Source organism: Carcharodon carcharias, chromosome 15 (genome assembly GCF_017639515.1).
Source record: "Carcharodon carcharias isolate sCarCar2 chromosome 15, sCarCar2.pri, whole genome shotgun sequence".
Lineage (NCBI taxonomy): Eukaryota > Metazoa > Chordata > Chondrichthyes > Lamniformes > Lamnidae > Carcharodon > Carcharodon carcharias.
Window position 1 is genome coordinate 60,300,812 of NC_054481.1, and position 21,968 is coordinate 60,322,779.

The 21,968-nt window shown below is 45.5% G+C and overlaps 1 protein-coding gene across 1 annotated transcript; it reads right to left on the reverse strand.

Annotated features, from left to right (window-relative positions):
* LOC121288385 (amiloride-sensitive sodium channel subunit gamma-like) lies at positions 1 to 18,992 on the reverse strand. The gene is made up of 12 exons (XM_041206938.1): positions 18,673 to 18,992; positions 17,303 to 17,615; positions 16,092 to 16,291; positions 15,232 to 15,335; positions 13,566 to 13,729; positions 9,081 to 9,179; positions 8,879 to 8,996; positions 8,298 to 8,376; positions 7,844 to 7,901; positions 5,800 to 5,861; positions 5,077 to 5,152; positions 1 to 363 (listed from the first exon to the last, which is right to left on the reverse strand). Exons 1-12 carry the CDS (start codon positions 18,990 to 18,992, stop codon positions 1 to 3), a joined length of 1,956 nt encoding a protein of 651 aa, XP_041062872.1.
* Positions 18,993 to 21,968: the final 2,976 nt, after the last annotated feature.

Sequence of the window (21,968 nt, forward strand, 5' to 3'; positions counted from 1 at the left end):
TCAGTGACTGCAGGGCTCCATAGTGGAAGTGACTGGGATGAAACTGTTGCGTATCCGCAAGGTTTCGTAAGTGGGGGGAAGTGTGTCTTGGACAGGGGGACGAGGTAGCTGGAGGGCAGAGTTGAAAGTTGGTGGGTCTTCATCACTGATGTAGAAAGGAGCTCCATGAATTGCGTTGCTGATGGTTGGTGGCAGCTCCTCCTGTTCCTTCTGCCACCACTTGCGGACTATTTGCACACCCTTCCGCATGATTATCAAGAACATATCAAAAAAGAACACTTCAACAATCTCAATGATGCAAACTACAGAACAGCTCATCCACAGACCCAGCTGGCCTCCAAAGTTCGAGAGTAAGGTGACAACCTGGAATGAGAGAGGTAGAGTATTAGAATGGCTGCAGAGTCACTGACTGTGGCCAGATCCTTGAATTGTGGGAGGTGGGGGTGGGGGGTTGGGGGCGGGCGGGGGGTGGGGGGGCACGGGTGGGGTGGAAGGTGCAGATTGACGTGAGGTGTAGACACTGATCAGGACATTGTGCTGGTATCATTTCTTTTTATTCTTTCACAGGATGTGGGCATTGCTGGCTAGGTGAGCATTTGTTGCCCATTCTGAATTACCCTTGAGAAGGTGGTAGTGAGCCGCCTTTTCGAACTGCTGCAGTCCATGTAGTGTAGGTAGATCCAGAGTACTATTAGGGAGTTCCAGGATTTTGACCCAGTGACAGTGTAGGAACGGAAATATAGTTCCAAGGCAGGCTGGTATGTGGCTTGGAGGGGGACTTGCAGGTGGTGATGCTCCCATGCATCTGCTGCCCTTGTCCTTTTAGGCGCAGAGGTTATGGGTTTGGAAGGTGCTGTCGGAGGAGCTTTGGCGCGGTGCAGCAGTGCATCTTGTAGATGATACACACTGCTGCTACTGTTCATCGATGGTGGAGGGAGTTAATGTTTCTGATGGTGGATGGGAAGCCAGTCAAGTGGACTGCTTTGTCCTGGATGGTGTCGTGCTTCTTGAGTGTTTTTGGAGCTGCATTCATCCAGGCAAATGGAGAATATTCCATTAGACTCCTGACTTGTGGCTTGTAGAGGCTTTGGGGTGTCAAGAAGTGAATTAATTACCTCAAAATACTCTTGTAGCCACAGTATTTATATGGCTGGTTCAGTTCAGTTTCTGGTCAATGACAACCCTCAGGATGTTGACAGTTGGGGATTCAACGATGGCAATGCCACTGAATGTCATGGGGAGATGGTTAGATTTTTTTCTTGTTGGAGATGGTCATTGCCTGGCACTTGTGTGGCTCAAATTTTACTTTCCACTTATCAGCCTAAGCCTGAACGTTGCCCAGGTCTTACTGCATACGGATACAGACTACTTCAGTATCCGAGGAGTTGTGAATGGTGCTGAATGTTGTGTAACCATCAGTGAACATCCCCATTTCTAATCTTATGATGGAGGGAAAGTCATTAATGAAGCAGCTGCAGATGGTTGGGCCTAAGATGCTACCCTGACGAAATCCTGCACTGGTGTCCTGGAACCGAGATGATTGACCTCCAATGATCATCTTCCTATTTGCTAGGTATGACTCCAACCAGTAGGGAGTTTTCCCCTGACTCCCATTGACCTCAGTTTTGCTAGGGCTCCTTGATGCTACAGTCGGTTAAAGGCTGCCTTGATGTCAAGGACAGTCACTCTCACCTCACCTCTTGAGTTCAGCTCTTTTGAAAATGTATGGTTGTTATGAGGTCAGGAGCGGAATGACTCTGACAGAACCCAAACTGAGCACCAGTGAGTAGGTTATTGCTGTGTAAGCACTGCTTGATAGCACTGTCGATGACACCTTCCATCACTTTGCTGACGATTGAGAGCAGACTAATGGGCTGGTAATTGGCAGGGCTGGATAGGTCCTGCTTTTTGTGGACAGGACATACATGGGCAATTTTTCACATTGTGCAGTTAGTTCTGGAGCACAAGTCTTCACTACTATTGACAGAATGTTGTCAGGGCTCACAGCCTTTGCAGTATCCAGTGCCTTCAGCCGTTTCTTGATATCATGTGGAGTGAATCAAATTAACTGGGGATTGGCATCTGGGATGCTGAGGACCTCAGGAAGCCTGGTACAAGGATCCCTTATCAGCTTTTAATGATTTTCTGCAGCTGCAGTAATTTACCACACTAACTGAGCTTTTTGTTTGGGTTAGATCATTCAGTTAGAATTACATTTTATCCGGGCAATATGGGCATTGAGGGTACAAGTCCTGTTCACTCATCTCTCGTGAACTCTGTTGATTCCTAGTGCAGCAATGCCTCAACTTTAAAATCATCATCCTTGCTTTCAAATCCCTCTCTTGCCTTGTCCTTCCTACTACTGTAACTTCCTCCAACCCTATAACCCTCCAAGATCTCTGTGCTCATCTAATTCTGGCTTCTTATCCCTGATTTTAATCAATCCATCATTGGTGGCCTTGCCTTCTGCTGGCTAGACCCTAAGCTCTGCAATTCCACTCCAGACCTCTCTGCCTCTCTAGTTCTTTCTCCTCCTTTGTGATGTACCTCAAAACCTACTTCTTTGACTAAGAAAGTGTTTGGCCATCTAGTATCTCCTTATGTGGCTTGGTGTCAAACTTCGATGACACTCCTGTGAAATACCTCGGAATGTTTTATTATGTTAAAGGTGTTATATAGGTTCAAATTATAGTAATCGTAATACTATGCTGAATGGACTGAATGGACCTATTAATTTCCAAATTACTACTGGCAGGCAGGTGACAAGTGCTTCATGGATAAAGGATTGGTCAGCTAACATGAAGCAGAGAGTTGGGGTCAATAGGAATGAAGCAGAGGGTAGGGACGAATAGCTCTTTTTCAGGTTGGCAAGCCGTAACTGGTGGAGTGCCACAGGGATCAGTGCTGCGGCCTCAATTATTTACAATATATATCAATGACTTGGACAAAGGGACAGAATGTAAGGTAGCTAAATTTGTCAATGACACCAAGATAAATAAGAAAGTAGGTTGTCAAGAGAGGGTAAAGAGTCTACAAAGAGATATAGACAGGTTAAGTGAGTGGGCAAGAATTTTTCAAATGGAGTATAATGTGGGAAAATGTGAACTTGTCCACTTTGGCAAGAAGGATAGAAAAGTAGTTAACTATTTAAATAGAGAAAGATTGTAGAACTTGGTGGTAGAGGCAGATCTGGGTGTCCTGGTACATGAATCACAAAACGTTTGTGTGCAGGTACAGCAAGTTATTCAGAAGGCAAATGGAATGTTGGCGTTTATTGCAAGGGACATGGAAGATAAAAGTAGGGATGTTTTGCTATTGTTATACAGGACCTTGGTGTGAGCACATCTGGAATACTGTGTATGGTTTTGGTCTCCTTAACTGAAAAAGGATATAATTGCATTAGAAGCAGTACAGAGACAGTTCACTTGACTCATTCCTGAGATGAGGGGCTTATCCTATGAAGAAATGTTGAACAGTTTGGGCCTATTCCCACTGGAGTTTAGAAGGATGAGAGGTGATCTTACTGAAACATGTAAGATCTTGAGGAAACTTGACAGGGTAGATACCAGGAGGATGTTTCCTCTTGTAGGGATGTCTAGAATTAGGGGACACAGTTTAAAAATAAGAGGGCTCCCTTTTAAGATGGAGATGAAGAGGAACTTTTTCTCTCAGAGGGTCATTAGTATGTAGAATTCTCTTCTCCAGAAAGCAGTGGAGGCTGGGTCAATGAATTTATTCAAGGTTGAGTTAGATAGATTTTTGATAGACAAGGGAGTCAAAGGTGACTGGACAGGGGGGCAGATAGGAAAGTGGAGTTGTGACCACAACCAGTTCAGCCATGTTCTTATCAAATGGTGGAGCAGATTCCAAGGGCTCCTAAATCCTATGCTCCTACTACAACAACAGTACAGTGGAATTGATCATTTGTTTCCAGCTGGATGTAATTTAATTCAGTCAAACTCCCTATCCTGTATCCCTTCCTTAAAGTATTGCTTGAATGCATTGGTCAGTTAACAAGATGGACAGTGTGTCATAACCATTTATCACAGAAATGTACTTGCTGTGGATCAGTGAGTCAAGTGACTTGTTCAATTCTCTTGCATCCCATGTAACTGACATCCAGGGGTAACTGGTTTTGATTGATAGTTAGGAGATGAGAGTGGGAATGCCACGGATTGTAATCTCTATGATGTACTGTTTTCTCTCTATTTCTTTCCTTTTCTCTCCAGAACTAAAAAGGGTTAAATTATTGTTTTCTCGTCATTTCTCTCCCTTTCTCCCTGGGACTAAATGGTTAAATTATGAGAACAGGTTGCACAGAATAAGGCTTGTTTTCTGTTGAGTATGGAAGATTAAGGGGTGATATAACAAATGATTGAAGGATTTGATAGGCTAGATAGAAATTATTTTCCCTGATGAGAGAGTCCAGAACAAGGGGGCATAACATTAAAATTAGAGTGATATCAGGAAGCACTTCTTCACACAAATGATAGAGGAGTTCGGGAACTCTCCCCCATCAAAAAGCTATTGAGGCTGGGAGGGAGATCAGTAAAAATTTCAAAAACAAAATTGATAGATTTTTCTCAGGCAAGATGGGTTACAAAACCAAGGTGGATCAGTGGAGTTAAGATACAAACCAACCATAACCTAATTGAATGGCAGAATTGGCTCAAGGGGCTAAATGCCCCCCTCCTGTAGCTATATTCCTCTCCTGGAGATTCCTTCCCTGGTTTTGGATGCATATTTCCATTTGGAGACCATTATTCATGTGTGATCCTCAACAGTGATAGTCATCAGGCTATTCAATCACAGAGGAATCACATGCAAGATTGATTCCTGTAGTCACCCGATCCCAGTTTTGTCCACTTCTGGTCTACACCTCCAGAATGGGAACCCTTACTAATTTTCTAATCACTAACCCATTGGTGCTGAGACTCGCTGCCTTTGCCGATATCTAATTTAGCTCAGCACATACTGATGAACAAAGCTGGGATCCTCCTGCTCTGTTTGGCTCAAGCATTCACAATAAGCTTTATGGGGCATCTGGGAGTTTAATGAATATAATTGAATACTTACATTATTTGCGGCTGTTTCAGAGATGTTCCTCTGATTGAGATCTTTGTAGAAGATGCCCAGATTGGCTAACTCATCCCTGTTAAGTGGAAATAAGACCATGATGTCTCAGTACAGTCTATGCAGTCTGTTATATACACACCTGTTAGTCACAGACATAAAGCATAGAATAAGCAAGCAGATAGGCCTCAGTTTAATATCTCTTCCTAAAGGCAGCACATCTAACAGTGTAGCACTCCCTCAGTACCTGGCCCTTATTCCATTGTATGGAATTCCAGTGAAAGAAGATTTCCAGTTAGATAGCACCTTTCACAACTTCAGGACATCCCAAAGTGTTTAAAGCCAATTAAGTACTTTTTGAAGTGTAGTCATTGTTTATGAAATCCCTTCCTATTCACTACAATGTACAGAATCTCAATGGACCAAACCCATTCCTAGTCACTCCCATTGTACAGAATGCCAATGGACCAACCTCTTTCCCATCTGTTTTTTTGAATGTCTAATGTTGGTAAGTGATGTTGCACACCCCAATCCCTTCATATTGTGCGCATATGTGCTGATCCTACGACAGTTGAACTGCTCAATGCAACTTACTGTTCAGGCTTGTGGATAAAGAATGTCACTTAAGGTGAGGAACAAGAGGATTCTAGCCAAGTGGAAGCCATCCTATACAGTGTGAGGCAGCACCCTCAGGAAATTAGGACAAGTTAACAAATCAGAGCTTACTTTCTCAATGTTCTGTTTCCATGGAACCCTTTTTCCCAGCTCAGAAGACGAAGAATCCACTCCTATTGGAGAAAGGACAATGGAGTGAGATAATTTCATCACGTTCAGCTATAGTCAGAATAGGAATAGCTTATAGTACGTCCATCTGCTTCTCTCTCCTCCCTTTCACCATGTTTGATATACTCTTACCACTGAGTCAATCTAACCCCTTTAGAAACCTTCCACATGCTCTGTTCCACCCTCCCAGAAATAAGTTACACAAGCTCACCAGTACAGGGTGTGTCAGCTGTGATCCAGTTGGTCATATTCTCACCTCTAAGTCAGAATATTGTGGGTCCAAGTCTCACTTCAGAGCCTGGAGCACCAAGATCTGGACTGATTTCCCAGGACAGTACTGAGGGAGTGTTACACTGTTAGATGTGCTGCCTTTAGGAAGAGATATTAAGCTGAGGCCTATCTGCTTGCTAAGAGGTGGTGGTGTAGTGATAATGTCACTGGACTAGTACTCTGCGGGGTATGGGTTCAAATCCCACCAAAGCAGCTGGTGCAATTTAAATTCGAATAACAAAATCTGGAATTGAAAGCTAACCTTAGCAATGGTGACTATGAAACTATCATTGATTGTCATAAAAATCCATATATTTCACTAATGTCCTGCCATCCTTTCCTGGTCTGGCCTACATGTGACTCCAGATCCACAGTAAAATGGTTAACTCTTAACTGCCCTTTGAAATGGTCCAGCAAGCCTCTTAGTTCAAGGGCAATTAGGGATGGGCAACACATGTTGGCCTTGTCAGTGATGTTCACATCCCATGAAAGAATAAACTTCAAAAATTGATATATTCTATTTTGAAGAAAAGCATGGAGTTACCCCAAGTACTGTCCTGGGAAATCAATCCAGATTTTGGTGCTCCAGTTTCTGAAGTGAGACTTGGACCCACAACATTCTGACTTTGAGGCGAGAATACTACCAGCTGGCCCTTGTTTATCCTTCAATCAACATCGCAATAAATAGATTATCTGATCATGTGGGAATTTTCTGTGAGCAAAATGGCTGCCATGTTTCCTCTATTGCAATAGTGACCACACTTCAAAAATACTTCATTGGCTGTTAAGCACTTTGGGATGTTGTGAGGTCATGAAAGGCACTATATAAATGCAAATTTGTTTTTCTTTTCAGACTGCATGGGTATGTGAATGTTTGTTTGTGTCAATGGGTTTGTGTGTATCTCAGTTGTTGATCTGTATGTGTGTCTGGCTAAGTGGGAATGAGTGGGCACGTGAGTTGGTGTGAATATGTCTTTACTTGTGAGTGTCCAAAGGTGTGACTGGGTTTGTGACTGAGTGAGTTGTGGTGGCCTAGGCAACTGCAGGGAACCCATTTGGTGCTGGAAGGGTTAATGGAGAAGTTGAATTGTATGCCTAGGCCTAAGAGAAAAATACTCCAACCTTGAGAAACAATACCATCTTGTCTGACCACAGTTGTAGGATGAGCCCTGGGACATTCCATTTTGTTCTTTCCCAGGCCAAATGTAATCAGGGTTCTGATAAGCAACTGCCTAACCAAAACATCTGTTGTGAGGGAAATGGAAATTTACTGGAACATGGATTGGTCAGTTAACTTATGCAAATAAGCAGATAGGTTTGTGCAAAATTTACTGATTGGGGGCTGTAAAAATGCTTTTAACAAGACTGCGTGTATCCTGCTATGAGACTGTACAGTAGCTCTCATTGTGCTGTCTCCCTTGTGCACAAACAATAAATGGGGTTTCTACATACGACATGATGCCATGGTGTGATTAATCTCTGACAAGTAAGGGTGTGAGAGTGGGTGTGAGAGAGAGTGTATGTGAGTGTGGATAATTAATTGAATGTGTGTATGTTATGTTTCAGTGTGAAGCATGCATGTAGATGTCTGTTCACAATATTTGACTCCCCAACAATGTTCCCTTTTAAACTAATTTCTCATTTGACACAGTCTGACGATAAATAAATAATCCATTTGCTAGAGACAGGATACATCTCCGCATCTGATGCTGCTCACCTCAGATGGTGATGAAGGCCACTGAGCTACACTGACGGTCATTGTCCACTCCTTGGAACTGTGGAAAGATCACACAGTGCATTATTAGCAAGCTGAGTCAATTAGGTAAAGAGAAAGATAGGATCATTGAAATAGGGCACTGGCTCTACAGGGCCAGCATTGAACCAGGCAATGGCCCTATATAGCAGCAATGTCGAACTGGACCCAGCCCAGTCCAGGAACAGCTCTGAACTGGACAATGATTCTACAGAGAACATTCCTTATTGTATTAGTTCAGGTGGTCTGACAATCTGAAGGTAGGGAAGGAAATACCGTTCTCAGTAATGAGTGCTGAGAGGGTGTGCGGTTGTAAATGCCATGGGGAATATTTGCAATTCAGCTTCTTTGGTGCGTCTCTCCAGAATTGTCTCAGAGTTGGGAAAGGATTGTCAAGTTTTGGGTCTTGGGAACTTACTGACAGGCAGGTCGACAAGTCTTCTGGCAAACCAACTGCTCCTGAATAAACTGGTTGTGCAGTCTGTAATAGCAGGAAACTGCAGGGAAAAAAGCAGCTTCTTAAACAATCACATGTAACACAATAATCTCACTTGATATAAACACAGAATTAAATCTATATGGTTTCAGATTCTCATCATTCCTGTGTGAAAGAGTGCTTCCTGATGTCAGTTCTGAGTGGGCTAGCTCTAATTTTAAGATTACTAATCCTTGTCCTGGACTCTGCCCAGCGGCCATCCACCCCCTCACCACAGGAAGTAGCTTCTCCTATCAAATTGTCTAGTCCTTTTAAACACGTCTATCAGATCTTTCCCTCAACCTTCTGCTCAACATTCCTTCCCTAACCATCACCATCAAAAGAGATTTACTGGAAATTCAAATTGTTGCAGTTTTTGAGATCTTGCTGTGCATAAAGTGGCCACTGTATTGAACTACATAACAGGTCAAATTGTTTCAAAGTGATTTGTTATGTGATGATCTTTGGATGTGATAGAATTCTACACAACTGCAGGTATCTGCAGGGAGAAAGTATGAACTTACTCCATCCTGGGTACTTTGTGTAGTCGCAGTATTCTGCTCCCGGTGGCAATGGCTTCTCATAGTGAGCGCAGCCACAGATATGGACCATCTCCATCTGAAAGCATGAGTGCAGACACATCTATACAGAAAACAGAAAATCAGCCATTTAAGACTGCAACCTCTATCCTCTGTTTTGTCGGCTGCAAGTGAGTCGAAGCCTTACCTGCAATGAATAGGTCTTGTTATAGAGGTTTGACACAGGCACATCAACTCCGTCCACTGTACAATCACTGTATGGGCTGCTCAACCTCTTCAGTACAGTCTGAAACAACAGCAAAAAAAATGGGCTGTTTGGAAAGCACTGGAATTCCAAAAGTCTTCAGAAAGAGGCAAATAAATCACAGCCAACAAAATCACCTATCAGAGAAGATTGTGTACAAACAGGCAATACGTTCCTGTGCGCTATTTCGCAGGTGTTAGCCGATTATAGAGAATTTAGCACAGGGCAGTAAGCCTTTGTGCACAGACTGAAATAATCACATCATCGATCATAGAATGGCTACAGTAAAGAAGGAGGCCATTTGCCTATGTCCATGCTGGCTGTCTGCCAGAGCAACTCAGTTAGTCCCATTCCTGTGTCTTTTCCCTGTAGCCCTGCAATTTTTTTCAGATGCTTATCCAATACCCTTTGGAGAGCTACAATTGAATCTGCTTCCATCACCGTCTCTAGCAGATACTAACTACTCATGTGTGAAAAAACTTTTCCTCATGTTACTACTGGTTCTTTTATCCTCTGGTTCTTGACCTTTCCATCAATAGGAACAGTTTCTCCCTGTCTATTGTACCAAGACACCTCATGACTTTGAACACCTCTATTGAATCTCCTCTCAACCTTCTCTACTCTAATGACAACAACTCCAGTTTTTCCAGTTGATCCTTGTAACTAAAGTCCTTCACTCCTGGCACCCTCTTTAATGCCTATACATCGTTCCTGAAGTGCAATGTCCAGAATTGAACACAATACTCCAGTCGAGGCCAAAACAGTTTTATTCCCAAGTTTCACCATGGCTTTCTTTCATTTGTACACTATGTCTCTATTTATATAGCCCAGGATTCCTTATGCCTTTTAACCTCCTTCTCAACCTGCCTTGCCACCTTCAATGATTTTGTGCTGATATACCTCCAGGTCCCTCTACTCTGAATCCCCTTTAAAATCATATCCTTTATTTTATATTGCTTCTCCTTGTTCTTCCTACCAAAATGTATCGCTTCACACTTCTCTGCATTAAATTTTATTTGCCATGTGTCCGCTCATTCCACCAGCCTGTCTATGTTCCATTGAAATCTGTTACTATCCTCCTCACAATTCAAGACACTTCCAAGTTTTGTTTCATCTGAAAATTTTGTAATTGTACCCTGCACACAAGCCTAGGTCATTAATATACATAAAAAGAAACAGTGGTCCTAATATCAACCCTTGGGGAACCCCACTATATACCTGCCTCCAGTCCAAAAAACAAATCTTCATCACTACTCTTAGTTCTTGTCACTCAGCCAACTTCATACTATGCTGTCTCTGTCCCTTTTATTCCAAGGGCTTTAACTTTACTGACAAGCCTGCTTTGTAGTACTTTATTAATTGCCTTTTGGAAGTCCACAAACACCACATCAACCTTATCAACTTAAGCTTAAATATATCTCTTAACCTCACCAACATCTCTTCCTCATCTCATCCCTCAACCTCCCTCTCTTTCTCTCTCCAAAAAGATGTTAAATTACCCCCTGAGCCTATGTATACTGGCTGCGTTTCTACATTATATTCTGGAAAGCTAGTTGGTGAAGGATAGTACTGGAGCCAATCTTTACTCAGGCTTAAATTTATTCACAGAGTAAAACATTACAAGCATACATCTCCTAGCTCAACCACCCCAGTTTCATTAAGTGTCTCTTTATACCTCTTTTAAAGTTGTGCCCAAGTGAGACCCGAGTTATTGCTCACTACTTGCATACAATTAAGCATAATTAATACAAAACTAACATTCTATGGAAATTCCATTATTTCTTGGGTGATAAAGTCCTCCCTGCCTCACTCCCACTCTTATTCCTAACAAACAACATTTTAAAATCACATCACCACAGTTTTTGTTTGTTCCATTAAGAATCTTTGATTAGGTAACCTCAAAGGCAAACAAAAAGAGCCCTGAACAAAAACAGAATTACCTGGAAAAACTCAGCAGGTCTGGCAGCATCGACGGAGAAGAAAAGAGTTGACGTTTCAAGTCCTCATGACCCTTCAACAGGACTAGGTGAATCCAAGGAGAGGGGTGAAATATAAGCTGGTTTAAGGTGGCGGGGGTTGGGGGGGGGGGGGGTGGTGGGGCGGGGTGGGGAGTGGAGGGGGATTGTGGATGTAGGGACAAGCAAGCAGTGATAGGAGAAGATAATCAAAAGATGTCACAGACAAAAGAACAAAAGAACACAGAGGTGTTGAAGTTGGTGATATTATCTAAATGAATGTGCTAATTAAGAATGGATGGTAGGGCACTCAAGGTATAGCTCTAGTGGGGGTGGGGGGGCATAAAAGATTTAAAAATAATGGAAATAGGTGGGAAAAGAAAAATCTATATAAATTATTGGAAAAAACAAAAGGAAGGGGGAAGAAACAGAAAGGGGGTGGGGATGGAGGAGGGAGTTCAAGACCTAAAGTTGTTGAATTCAATATTCAGTCTGGAAGGCTGTAAAGTGCCTAGTCGGAAGATGAGGTGCTGTTCCTCCAGTTTGCATTGGGCTTCACTGGAACAATGCAGCAAGCCAAGGACAGACATGTGGGCAAGAGAGCAGGGTGGAGTGTTAAAATGGCAAGCGACAGGGAGGTTTGGGTCATTCTTGTGGACAGACCGCAGGTGTTCTGCAAAGCGGTTGCCCAGTTTACATTTGGTCTTTCCAATGTAGAGGAGACCGCATTGGGAGCAACGAATGCAATAGAAATGCAAGTGAAATGCTGCTTCACTTGAAAGGAGTGTTTGGGCCCTTGGACAGTGAGGAGAGAGGAAGTGAAGGAGCAGGTGTTACATCTTTTGCGTGGGCATGGGGAGGTGCCATAGGTGGGGGTTGAGGAGTAGGGGGTGATGGAGGAGTGGACCAGGGTGTCCCGGAGGGAACGATCCTTACGGAATCCCGCCGGGGGAGTGAAGGGAAGATGTGTTTGGTGGTGGCATCATGCTGGAGTTGGCGGAAATGGCGGAGGATGATCCTTTGAATGTGGAGGCTGGTGGGGTGATAAGTGAGGACAAGGGGGACCCTATTATGTTTCTGGGAGGGAGGAGAAGGCATGAGGGAGGATGCGCTGGAGATGGCCTGGATACAGTTGAGGGCCCTGTCAACGACCGTGGGTGGAAAACCTCGGTTAAGGAAGAAGGAGGACATGTCAGAGGAACTGTTTTTGAAGGTAGCATCATCAGAACAAATGCGACGGAGGTGAAGGAACTGAGAGAATGGGATGGAGTCCTTACAGGAAACGGGGTGTGAGGAGCTGTAGTCGAGGTAGCTGTGGGAGTTGGTAGGCTTGTAATGGATATTGGTGGACAGTCTATCACCAGAGATTGAGACAGAGAGGTCAAGGAAGGGAAGGGAAGTGTCAGAGATGGACCACATGAAAATGATGGAGGGGTGGAGATTGGAAGCAAAATTAATAAATTTTTCCAAGTCCCGATGAGAGCATGAAGCAGCACCGAAGTAATCATCGATGTACCGGAGAAAGAATTGTGGAAGGAGGCCGGAGTAGGACTGGAACAAGGAATGTTCCACATACCCCATAAAGAGACAGGCATAGCTGGGGCCCATGCGGGTACCCATAGCCACACCTTTTATTTGGAGGAAGTGAGAGGAGTTGAAGGAGAAATTGTTCAGTGTGAGAACAAGTTCAGCCAGACGGAGGAGAGTAGTGGTGGATGGGGATTGTTCGGGCCTCTGTTCGAGGAAGAAGCTAAGGGCCCTCAGACCATCCTGGTGGGGGATGGAGGTGTAGAGGGATTGGACGTCCATGGTGAAGAGGAAGCGGTTGGGGCCAGGGAACTGGAAATTGTTGATGTGACGTAAGGTGTCAGAGGAATCACGGATGTAGGTGGGAAGAGACTGGACAAGGGGAGAGAAAAGGGAGTCAAGATAACGAGAAACTAGTTCCGTGGGGCAAGAGCAAGCTGACACAATCGGTCTACCGGGACAGTTCTGCTTGTGGATTTTGGGTAGGAGGTAGAAGCAGGCCGTCCGAGGTTGGGCAACTATCAGGTTGGAAGCTGTGGGAGGAAGATCCCCAGAGGAGATGAGGTCAGTGACAGTCCTGGAAACAATGGCTTGATATTCAGTGGTGGGGTCATGGTCCAGGGAGAGGTAGGAGGAAGTGTCTGCGAGTTGACGCTCAGCCTCTGCGAGGTAGAGGTCAGTGCGCCAGACAGCACCACCCTTGTCAGCGGGTTTGATGACACTGTCAGGGTTGGACCTGAGAGAACGGAGTGCAGTAAGTTCAGAGAGAGGGGGATTAGAATGGGTGAGAGGAGCAGAGAAATTTGTAGTTAGTTCCAAGCTGAGTTTGTGGAGCTCTGAAAGGTTTGATATGGCATCTGTCAATCTGGGATTATTAGCTCATGCATGCATGATGTTTAATTCCCCCTCCCCCAAACTTGGTGAACGAGGTTGTTGGGTGGTTTACCATGTCAAGGCCCATGGCTGTCTCAGTTGCTGTCTGTATCTCAATCCCCATGTCTTCAACAAAGGGCTGTTCATTTTGATCGTGAATGACAATTTTCGCTCCCATTGAGGTGAACAGATATGGACTATACTCGTTCTCATCCAGGTGTAGAGTCACCTTCAGGCCTGAGAGAGAAATAAAGAAAGTCTTGTGTTTATACAGTGCCTTTCATGACTTCAGGACATCCCAAAGTGCGTTACAATCAATAAACTGTCATTACTGTTGTAATATAGGAAAGGCAGCAGCTAATATGCATTCAGCAAGCCACCACAAACAGCAGAGTGAAAATGGTCAGATAATTTGCTTTAATTATGTTGGTTGAGGGATAAATATTGGCAAAGATAACAATAAGAACTTTATTGCTCCTCTTTGATTAGTGTCATGGGGTCTTGACTATCTACCTGAGGGGGCAGATAGCAGCTTTGTTTATTGTCTCATTGAAAGACAGCACTCCCTCAGTGCTGCTCTGGAGTGCCAGTCTGGATTATGTGCTCAAATCTCAGGAGGGGGTGGGGTTTGAACCCATGACCTTCTGACTCTGAGGCGAGAGATACTTAATGAGCCATGGCTGACACTGGCCATTGATTGTTAATACTCCTGTGTGATGCAAGTTTTTCTCATTTTTCCTTCATCAACCCCTTGTCTTTCTCCCATTTTTTCCTGAAAGCAATTGGTAATTAGAGGATAAAAACACTTTAAGAACAAAGGGAGAGATTGAAGAAACTTTTTTAGGCAGAGGATTGCTAGAATATGGAAAGTCCAACCGAGGAAGCAGAATATATAGCAACTTTCAAAAGCAAAGTGGATAAATACTTGAAAAAGAAACATTTAACAGGATCTGGTGAAAAGAGTTTATCTGAGCTCTTTCAAAGAGCCTTCCATCACAAACACAATGAGCTGAATGACCACCTTCTGTGCTGTTCAACTGAGTAATTTTAGTTGTTGCTGAGTGCACTCATGCATGTATCTGACAGTGTTTGAAAACAGTGGATTAGAGGACAATGGGTAGGAGCGAGTAACACCTTGAGATGGTTATCAGTCAGAGTTTATGATGGATATCGGTCAGAGTTTATGTGCAAGAAGAAGTCTATCATGAAGGTCATCTACTTTGTGGTAATTATAGCATAATTTAAGAGAAGAATTGAAACTGCAGGAGTAGAAGAAGGAGAAATAAGGCTGGAATACATGCAGTAAGAGATTTTGGAAGGTTTCCCAATGACGCAGTGAGTTAATTCAGTCAGTAACTGAGTTTTACAAGCTTCAGAGGACCCAGAACTGAACCCTCTGTTCTGTGCTACTAGCTGATAACTAACTGTAACAGCTGAGGCCCAGAGTAAAGGGTAAGCTGCACCCAAGGGACAGAGAAATGGTTAGGCCACACCCAGGGACCCAAGTAAAGGACAGGGTGCACCTAGAGATCAGAGTAAAAGGTAGGCCACACGGGCCCAGAGAATGGGTAGGCCACATCCTAGGAGCTGAGTAAGGGGTAGGCTACACCCAGGGGCCAGAGGATAGGGTAGGCCGCAGAGTAAAATGTTGTACAAAATCATTTCAAGTTCCATTTTCTCTTTAACTTTTGACATTGCCTCTCTGTTAGAGATAAACATTATTGCCCAGTGGGTTTTACCATTTTCATGACCGCCAGTGATGGTCCGGAGAACACTGCCATTCTCTCCACCATTGAAAGTGAAGCAGTTTCCATGGAGGGGATGGTGCATTAGGCTGAAGTTCCTTCAATAGGGAGAGAGAGGGATACAAACATTACTGCTCCTCCAACGCTGCAGCGTTCCCTCAGCACTGTCCCTCTGACAGCGTAGCTCTCCCTCAGTACTGCCCCTCTGACAGCGCAGCACTCCCTCAGTACTGCCCCTCTGACAGCGCAGCACTCCCTCAGTACTGCCCCTCTGACAGCGCAGCACTCCCTCAGTACTGCCCCTGTGACAGGGCAGCACTCCCTCAGTACTGCCCCTCTGACAGCGCAGCACTCCCTCAGTACTGCCCCTCTGACAGCGCAGCACTCCCTCAGTACTGCCCCTCCGACAGCGCAGCACTCCCTCAGTACTGCCCCTCTGACAGCACACCACTCCCTCAGTACTGCCCCTCTGGCAGTGCAGCGCTCCCTCAGTACTGCCCTCTGACAGCACTACACTCCCTCAGTACTGACCATTTGACAGCTCTGCACTCCCTCAGTGTTGACCCTCTGACAGCGCTGCACTCCCTCAGTGCTCACCCTCTGACAGCTCTGCACTCCCTCAGTACTGCCCCTCTGACAGTGCTGCACTCCCTTAGTGCTGACCCTCTGACAGTGCTGCACTCCCTCAGTGCTGACCCTCTGACAGTGCAGCACTCCCTCACGATTGCACTGGAGTGTTAGCCTGGAGATGGTCTTGAACCCATGACCTCCTGATTTAGCGGTGACAGTGCTTGCCACTGAACCACAGCTAAATAATTGAAGAGACTTATTTACAGATAGCTCAGTGAATGAACCTTGAATCACATGGTAGTCCATCAAACAGACAGCTGAATATGAGGTCATCAGCGGAGTAACCCATCTGCAGTTTGGTTTCAAGGGGCACCTGTGCCATGATATTGAGGTAGTGCAGCCGGTACCATTCCTGGATGGCAGTTATGCCTGAATTGAATGTGTAGATGGTGCAGGTGGAGTTTTCATCATTGTTTTTGTCGCACTGTTACCAGAGAGGAGGAAACAAGAGGAAATACATCACAAAAAGGGACAGCAGCAAAAAGAGCACAAGGTCAATGCCAGGCCCCTCGCTCCGGTCAGCGCCAGCCTGCTCACTCTGGTCAGTGTCAGGCCGCTCGCTCCAGTCAGCGCCAGCCTGCTCACTCTGGTCAGTGTTAGGCCGCTCGCTCCAGTCAGCGCCAGCCTGCACGCTCCGGTCAGCGCCAGCCTGCTCACTCCAGTCAGCGCCAGCCTGCTCACTCTTGTCAGTGTCAGGCTGCTCGCTCCGGTCAGCGCCAGCCTGCTCACTCTGGTCAGTGCCAGGCCGCTCGCTCTGGTCAGCGCCAGCCTGCTCACTCCAGTCAGCGCCAACCTGCTCGCTTTGGTCAGTGCCAGCCTGCTCGCTCTGGTCAGCAACAGGCCGCTTGCTCTGGTCAGCGCCAGCCTGCTCACTCCTGTCAGCACCAGCCTGCGCACTCCGGTCAGCGCCAGCCTGCGCACTCCGGTCAGTGCCAGCCTGTGCACTCCGGTCAGTGCCAGCCTGCGCACTCTGGTCAGCGCCAGCCTGCGCACTCTGGTCAGCGCCAGCCTGCTCATTTCGGTCAGCGCCAGCCTGCGCACTCTGGTCAGCGCCAGCCTGCTCACTTCGGTCAGCGCCAGCCACTCTCTCTGGTCAGCGCCAGGCCCCTTGTTCCGGTCAGCACTAGGCCCCTTGCTCCGGTCAGCGACAGCCCGGTCACTGTGGTCAGAGCAAACCCGGTCACTGTGGTCAGAGCCAGCCCACTCACTGTGGTCATTGGCAGGACCCTCGCTTTGGTTAGCTGGGTTGCTCAATACCCACGATGCCTTCACAAAGGCATCACAGAAACTTGGGCACAAAGTTGGGACATAGTTTATCCAGAGCTTACCCTCTGGCCCCATTGTGTCTCCCCACCTTGCGCCCCTTGCTACTCCAGATTAGTTTTGAGCCCCAACGACTTTCTTTATAAGCCTGGAAGCTGGAGGTGGAACTCACTAGCTTGAAGCCAACCATTTTGGCTTGGGTCTGTGTGTTGATGCCCTCAATTGGCTTGGTTTTCACTGTCCCATTGATCCTGTACTGTCTCTTGGTGATGAGGTCAGACACAATGCTATACTCTTGGTTGACCAGCTTGATCTGCAGCAATGGAATGCTGTGGAACAGGATGTCATTTTGGCTGTTCATGGTGATCTTGTGCAGAGCTTTCACCTGGCTGTTATTGGAACCATCCGTGAAGCGGTACAGCTCCTTGATGGCAATCAGAGTCTCCCGGTCCAGTTTTTCAAAGAGATGTCTGGTTGCATTGTATCTGTGAACAGATATGAATAAACTCAGGCTGAATAGGAATTGTTGGACCATTAAAGGTCCATCATGTTCACCTTCTACCATCCTGGTACACATGATACAATGATTATGGTGTTGTTGACTAATTATAAGAATCAATCTCTATCAATTAGTCTATAACAGACCCCGACGTGAGGCGAGGAAAACCCCATTGGTGAAAAGCTTTAGGAACCATAGCTCAGAGGACAACTGTTACTTGCGAGCTCTGTTACACCACCACACATCAAGTCTGAAACTATTCATGCACTGTATCCCATGATATTGTTTTCTCAAAGATATTTATTTAATTTGCATTTGAATGTATCAACGCTAACCATTCCCAACATCTCCCCAGGGACTTTGTTCTAATGCTTGATCTCTAAATCACTAACTGCTCTCATCATCTCCCCAGGAGGTATGTTAAATGAGACATTAAACTGAGACAAAAACAAAAATTGCTGGAAAAACTCAGCTGGTCTGAAGACAGAGTTAACGGTTCGAGTCTGTATGGCTCTTCATCAGAACTGCTCTTTAGCTCTGATGAAGAGTCATATGGACACGAAACGTTAATTGTGTCTTTCTCTCCACAGATGCTGTCAGACCAGCTGAATTTTTCTAGCAATTTTTGTTTTTGTTTCAGATTTCCAGCATCTGCAGTATTTTGCTTTTACATTAAACTGAGGCCCCATTTGCTCTCTCAGGTGCATGTAAAAGATCCCAAGGCACTATTTTGGAGAAGAACAAAGGAGTTCTCCCAACACCGCGGCTAATATTTATCCCTCAATCAATATCATTAATTCATATTGGCTGATCATTATCTCACTGTTGCTTGCGGGAGCTTGCTGTGTGTTGCATTTCCTACATTACAACAAGTGACCACACTTGAGGTAATTCAGTGGTTATCAAACACTTCTACATATCCTGAGGTTGTGAAAAGCGCTGTAGAAATGGGAGGTAATTTTTTTGGATACACCCTGGGCTTCACAGGGAGAGTAATGTTTGTGAAAGGCTGAGGTTTGGGAATTGATGGGATACTGACTGACCTGTATGGGTTCATGTTGCAGATGGTGACGGCAGGAAAGGTGGTTTCCTGAAATTGAACAGTGACGGTGACTGAGGCAGTGTAGTAGGAAATGATGAGGAGGGCGCACTGCCAGAAGATGATGCCCACTGTGCTGAATGTCAGGATCACCCAGACTGCCCGGCGCAGCCGGCCTCTCGATACCACAATCCTACGGCAGCCATGAGTGTTGGTGTGGTAGCAGTACCATCGCAGCAACTCGGAGGCGCTTGCTGCTTGTGGTCCAGTCACTGGCAGCTTCTCTTTGATCTTCTCCTTCAGTCGCTTTGTTCCTGAATCCATTGGATCTCTGCAGCTGGACCTTGTCACAGGAGAAGATTTCACAGTAAACTCTACCAATCTCCATGCCCCCTCCTCTTCCCTTCTCCACCTCCCTTCCTCCACCCACTTCCCTCTCCCCCTCTCCCCCCTCTCCCTCCCCTCCCTACCCCACCATGCCCTCCCTCCCCCTCCCCCTCCCCTCCCCCTCCACCCCTGCCCTCTTCTCCTCCTCTCCACCCCATATCCACCTCTCTTGTCCTCTACTTCCCTCCCTCATCACCCCCCACGGTCCCCTGTCTCTCGCCCGTAAGTCCTCCTTTTCTTACCCCTCCCTCTCCTCCCATTTTGTTCCCTCTCCCTGTCTCCCCTATTACCCCTTTCGTCCATCCAACCCCAAACCCCTCCTCCCCATGGCCCCTCCCCCGGGAATTGAAATGCGTCTACCTCCCATGGCATTGCTCAAATTCAAAATAAATGGCAAGAACGTTATAGCTCCAATTTTAACCGGACTCACTGGGGTTGAGAAAGGGATAGTTTCATGAGGTCCATGGTGAGTAAAATCGGGTGGAGTTTAAAGCGCGTGCCTGACCCAAATAATAATGATGCAGGCCCCCCACAGTCAAATAGCTGACTCAGGCTTAAGCCCGGGCCTGTCAACTGGTGTTATTTTAAATGAGTTACAGCCATCAGCGGGGAAGTCATGGCCACATTGGAAGAAAAGACCAGACTTCCCATTTTGGGTCTCACACTTAGCAGGATGAGCAACCGGGTGCGATTCTCAAATGTGACCGGCATTCACGGGACCCATACCTCAGAAAGAAGAATAGTGCCGACGGTTTTGTGAGGGAGGCGGGAGTGGTGGAAGGGTGAAGGGAGTAACAGGCAAAGGAGGTAAGAACGATTCACTCCTTTAATAAAACACCCAGCTTTCAAACTTCTTAAAAGTTTGCCTCTTTTGAAGTGATCAGTATTGGTCCCGCCAGCGGCACTGTCAATTATTAAGTAAATATTCACTAATTTCAAGGCCTAAGGGGATGCATCAATGCCCCTTCCCACAATTAAAAAAAGTTTTGAAGTGTTTTTTTTCTCGAAACTTTTTCAGTTTCGTAATTTAAAAAATAATACAACGAGACTCCAGCACACTTCAGCCCCTGTGCACATCTTGGAGCAAATCATACAACTTACACATCAATCATACAACTTACAGATCACAAAATTTACACATTAATCATACAACTTACACATCAATCATACAACTTACAGATCACAAAATTTACACATTAATCATACAACTTACACATCAATCATACAACTTACACATTAATCATACAATTTACACATTAATCATACAATTTACACATCAATCATACAATTTGCCTTCTCTCATATCAACCTGACTCCAGTTCAAAAAGTTGGGAGGGGAGAAAGGGTTTCAGTCCAACACAACGGTTACCTAGTTGTTGAAAAGTTTTACCAACTCCAGTGAGACTTTGTTTAGATTTTCTATTTACCTGTACTAACTGATAAAGTTCTCTTCAGAATTATTAGGTTAAATTACTTTCTAACTGGAGATAATTCACATTAGAAATAAAGGTGAACAAACCTGTTTAGGGCGCGAGAGACACAGCAACCGATTTTAATTAAGCGATCCCTGGAAAGTGAGATAGCAGAGTTCTTAAGTTCTGTCGGGTCTTGTTGGACAGCGAGACTGGATTCGACTGCCAGCTCTTGCTGCACAAAGCCGCCTCCAGGTGCAGGGACTGCCTTCAGGTTCCGAGGGATACCTTCTGGTCCAGCCCCTGGTCAATGACCTAATAACACCTTCTCTATGTCAGACAAGCTGGATCATATGTCCCGGAGAAATCGAGAAATTGAAAAAAGAAAACTGGGAAAACAAACTAAAACACAATTCAAGAAAGCAAATAAATGAAAACGTAGCGGAAAATACAAGAGATTTGTCAGGATAAGGGAACGCTTGCAAGGTTAGCATTTATTGCCCAATCCTAACTGCCAAAAGTGATTGATGGTGCAAATGAGGGACCTGTTCCACCACTTCAGGGGTCAGTAAGGTATACAGGTTGTACCTGGTTTTTTTGGACGTAAAATAAGCACAAAGTGCACCAATATAGCAGTGGGAGTGTCCCTGCCCAATTTACACAGGCATTGGACTGACTGCTAAATTTAGGGGAGGCTAAAGTTTCAGGCATCCTGGGTGGCCATCTTGAGCTTATTTTGAAACACCCTATGACTGGTGTGAGACACCCTTTGACTGGTGTGAGATACCCTATGACTGGATCTTTCTTTGTGGATCATCACGTTGATGTGGTGGAGAGACTTGTGCGTTCCAAAGATTCCTTAAACTATGCCATCAGGATCTCCTTGCCCCTGGTTGGGCCACCTATGGTGGCAAGGTTGGTGGGAGGTGCCAGACAAAGTGCAGTCCAAAATGTCCTCAGTGGTAGAACAGGTGAAGGAAGATTGTGTATCTCATTAGCTGCAAAGGTGAAAGAAGGCTGTAATGGCAAGGTTGTCCCAGTCCCCTTGGTTTGACACATCAATGAAATCTGACCATTAACCCCTCAAGATCGCGTGGACAAAGATGGCGTCCCATGGTGCCAAGTTAAACAAAGTCATGCAGAGGCTTGCACCAAAATCCATTTGCCAAGTCCTGTGGCAATGGAGAATTGGCAATGGGGACAGAGCTGTGAACCTGGGAGTCCCTGGTCAAGAATCTGCACACAGGCGACAGATGCATGAAGGCCCTTGGACACCTCTGTTGGGATAGAGGTGTCCCTGGGCAGCAGCATCTGTGAATGAGCAGTCCTCTTTAGGATACCCTCTGCTCACCCAATATGGGGAGGGGCCTAGAAAAGGGGGCCTAAAAATAAGCTGTCCCACTGTCTCCTAATTCACAACTCATTGTGCAGACCTCCTGTAATCACAAAACCCAGGAGATCGCACATTGAAACTCATTCCTGCGGAGCTGCTAACAGACTC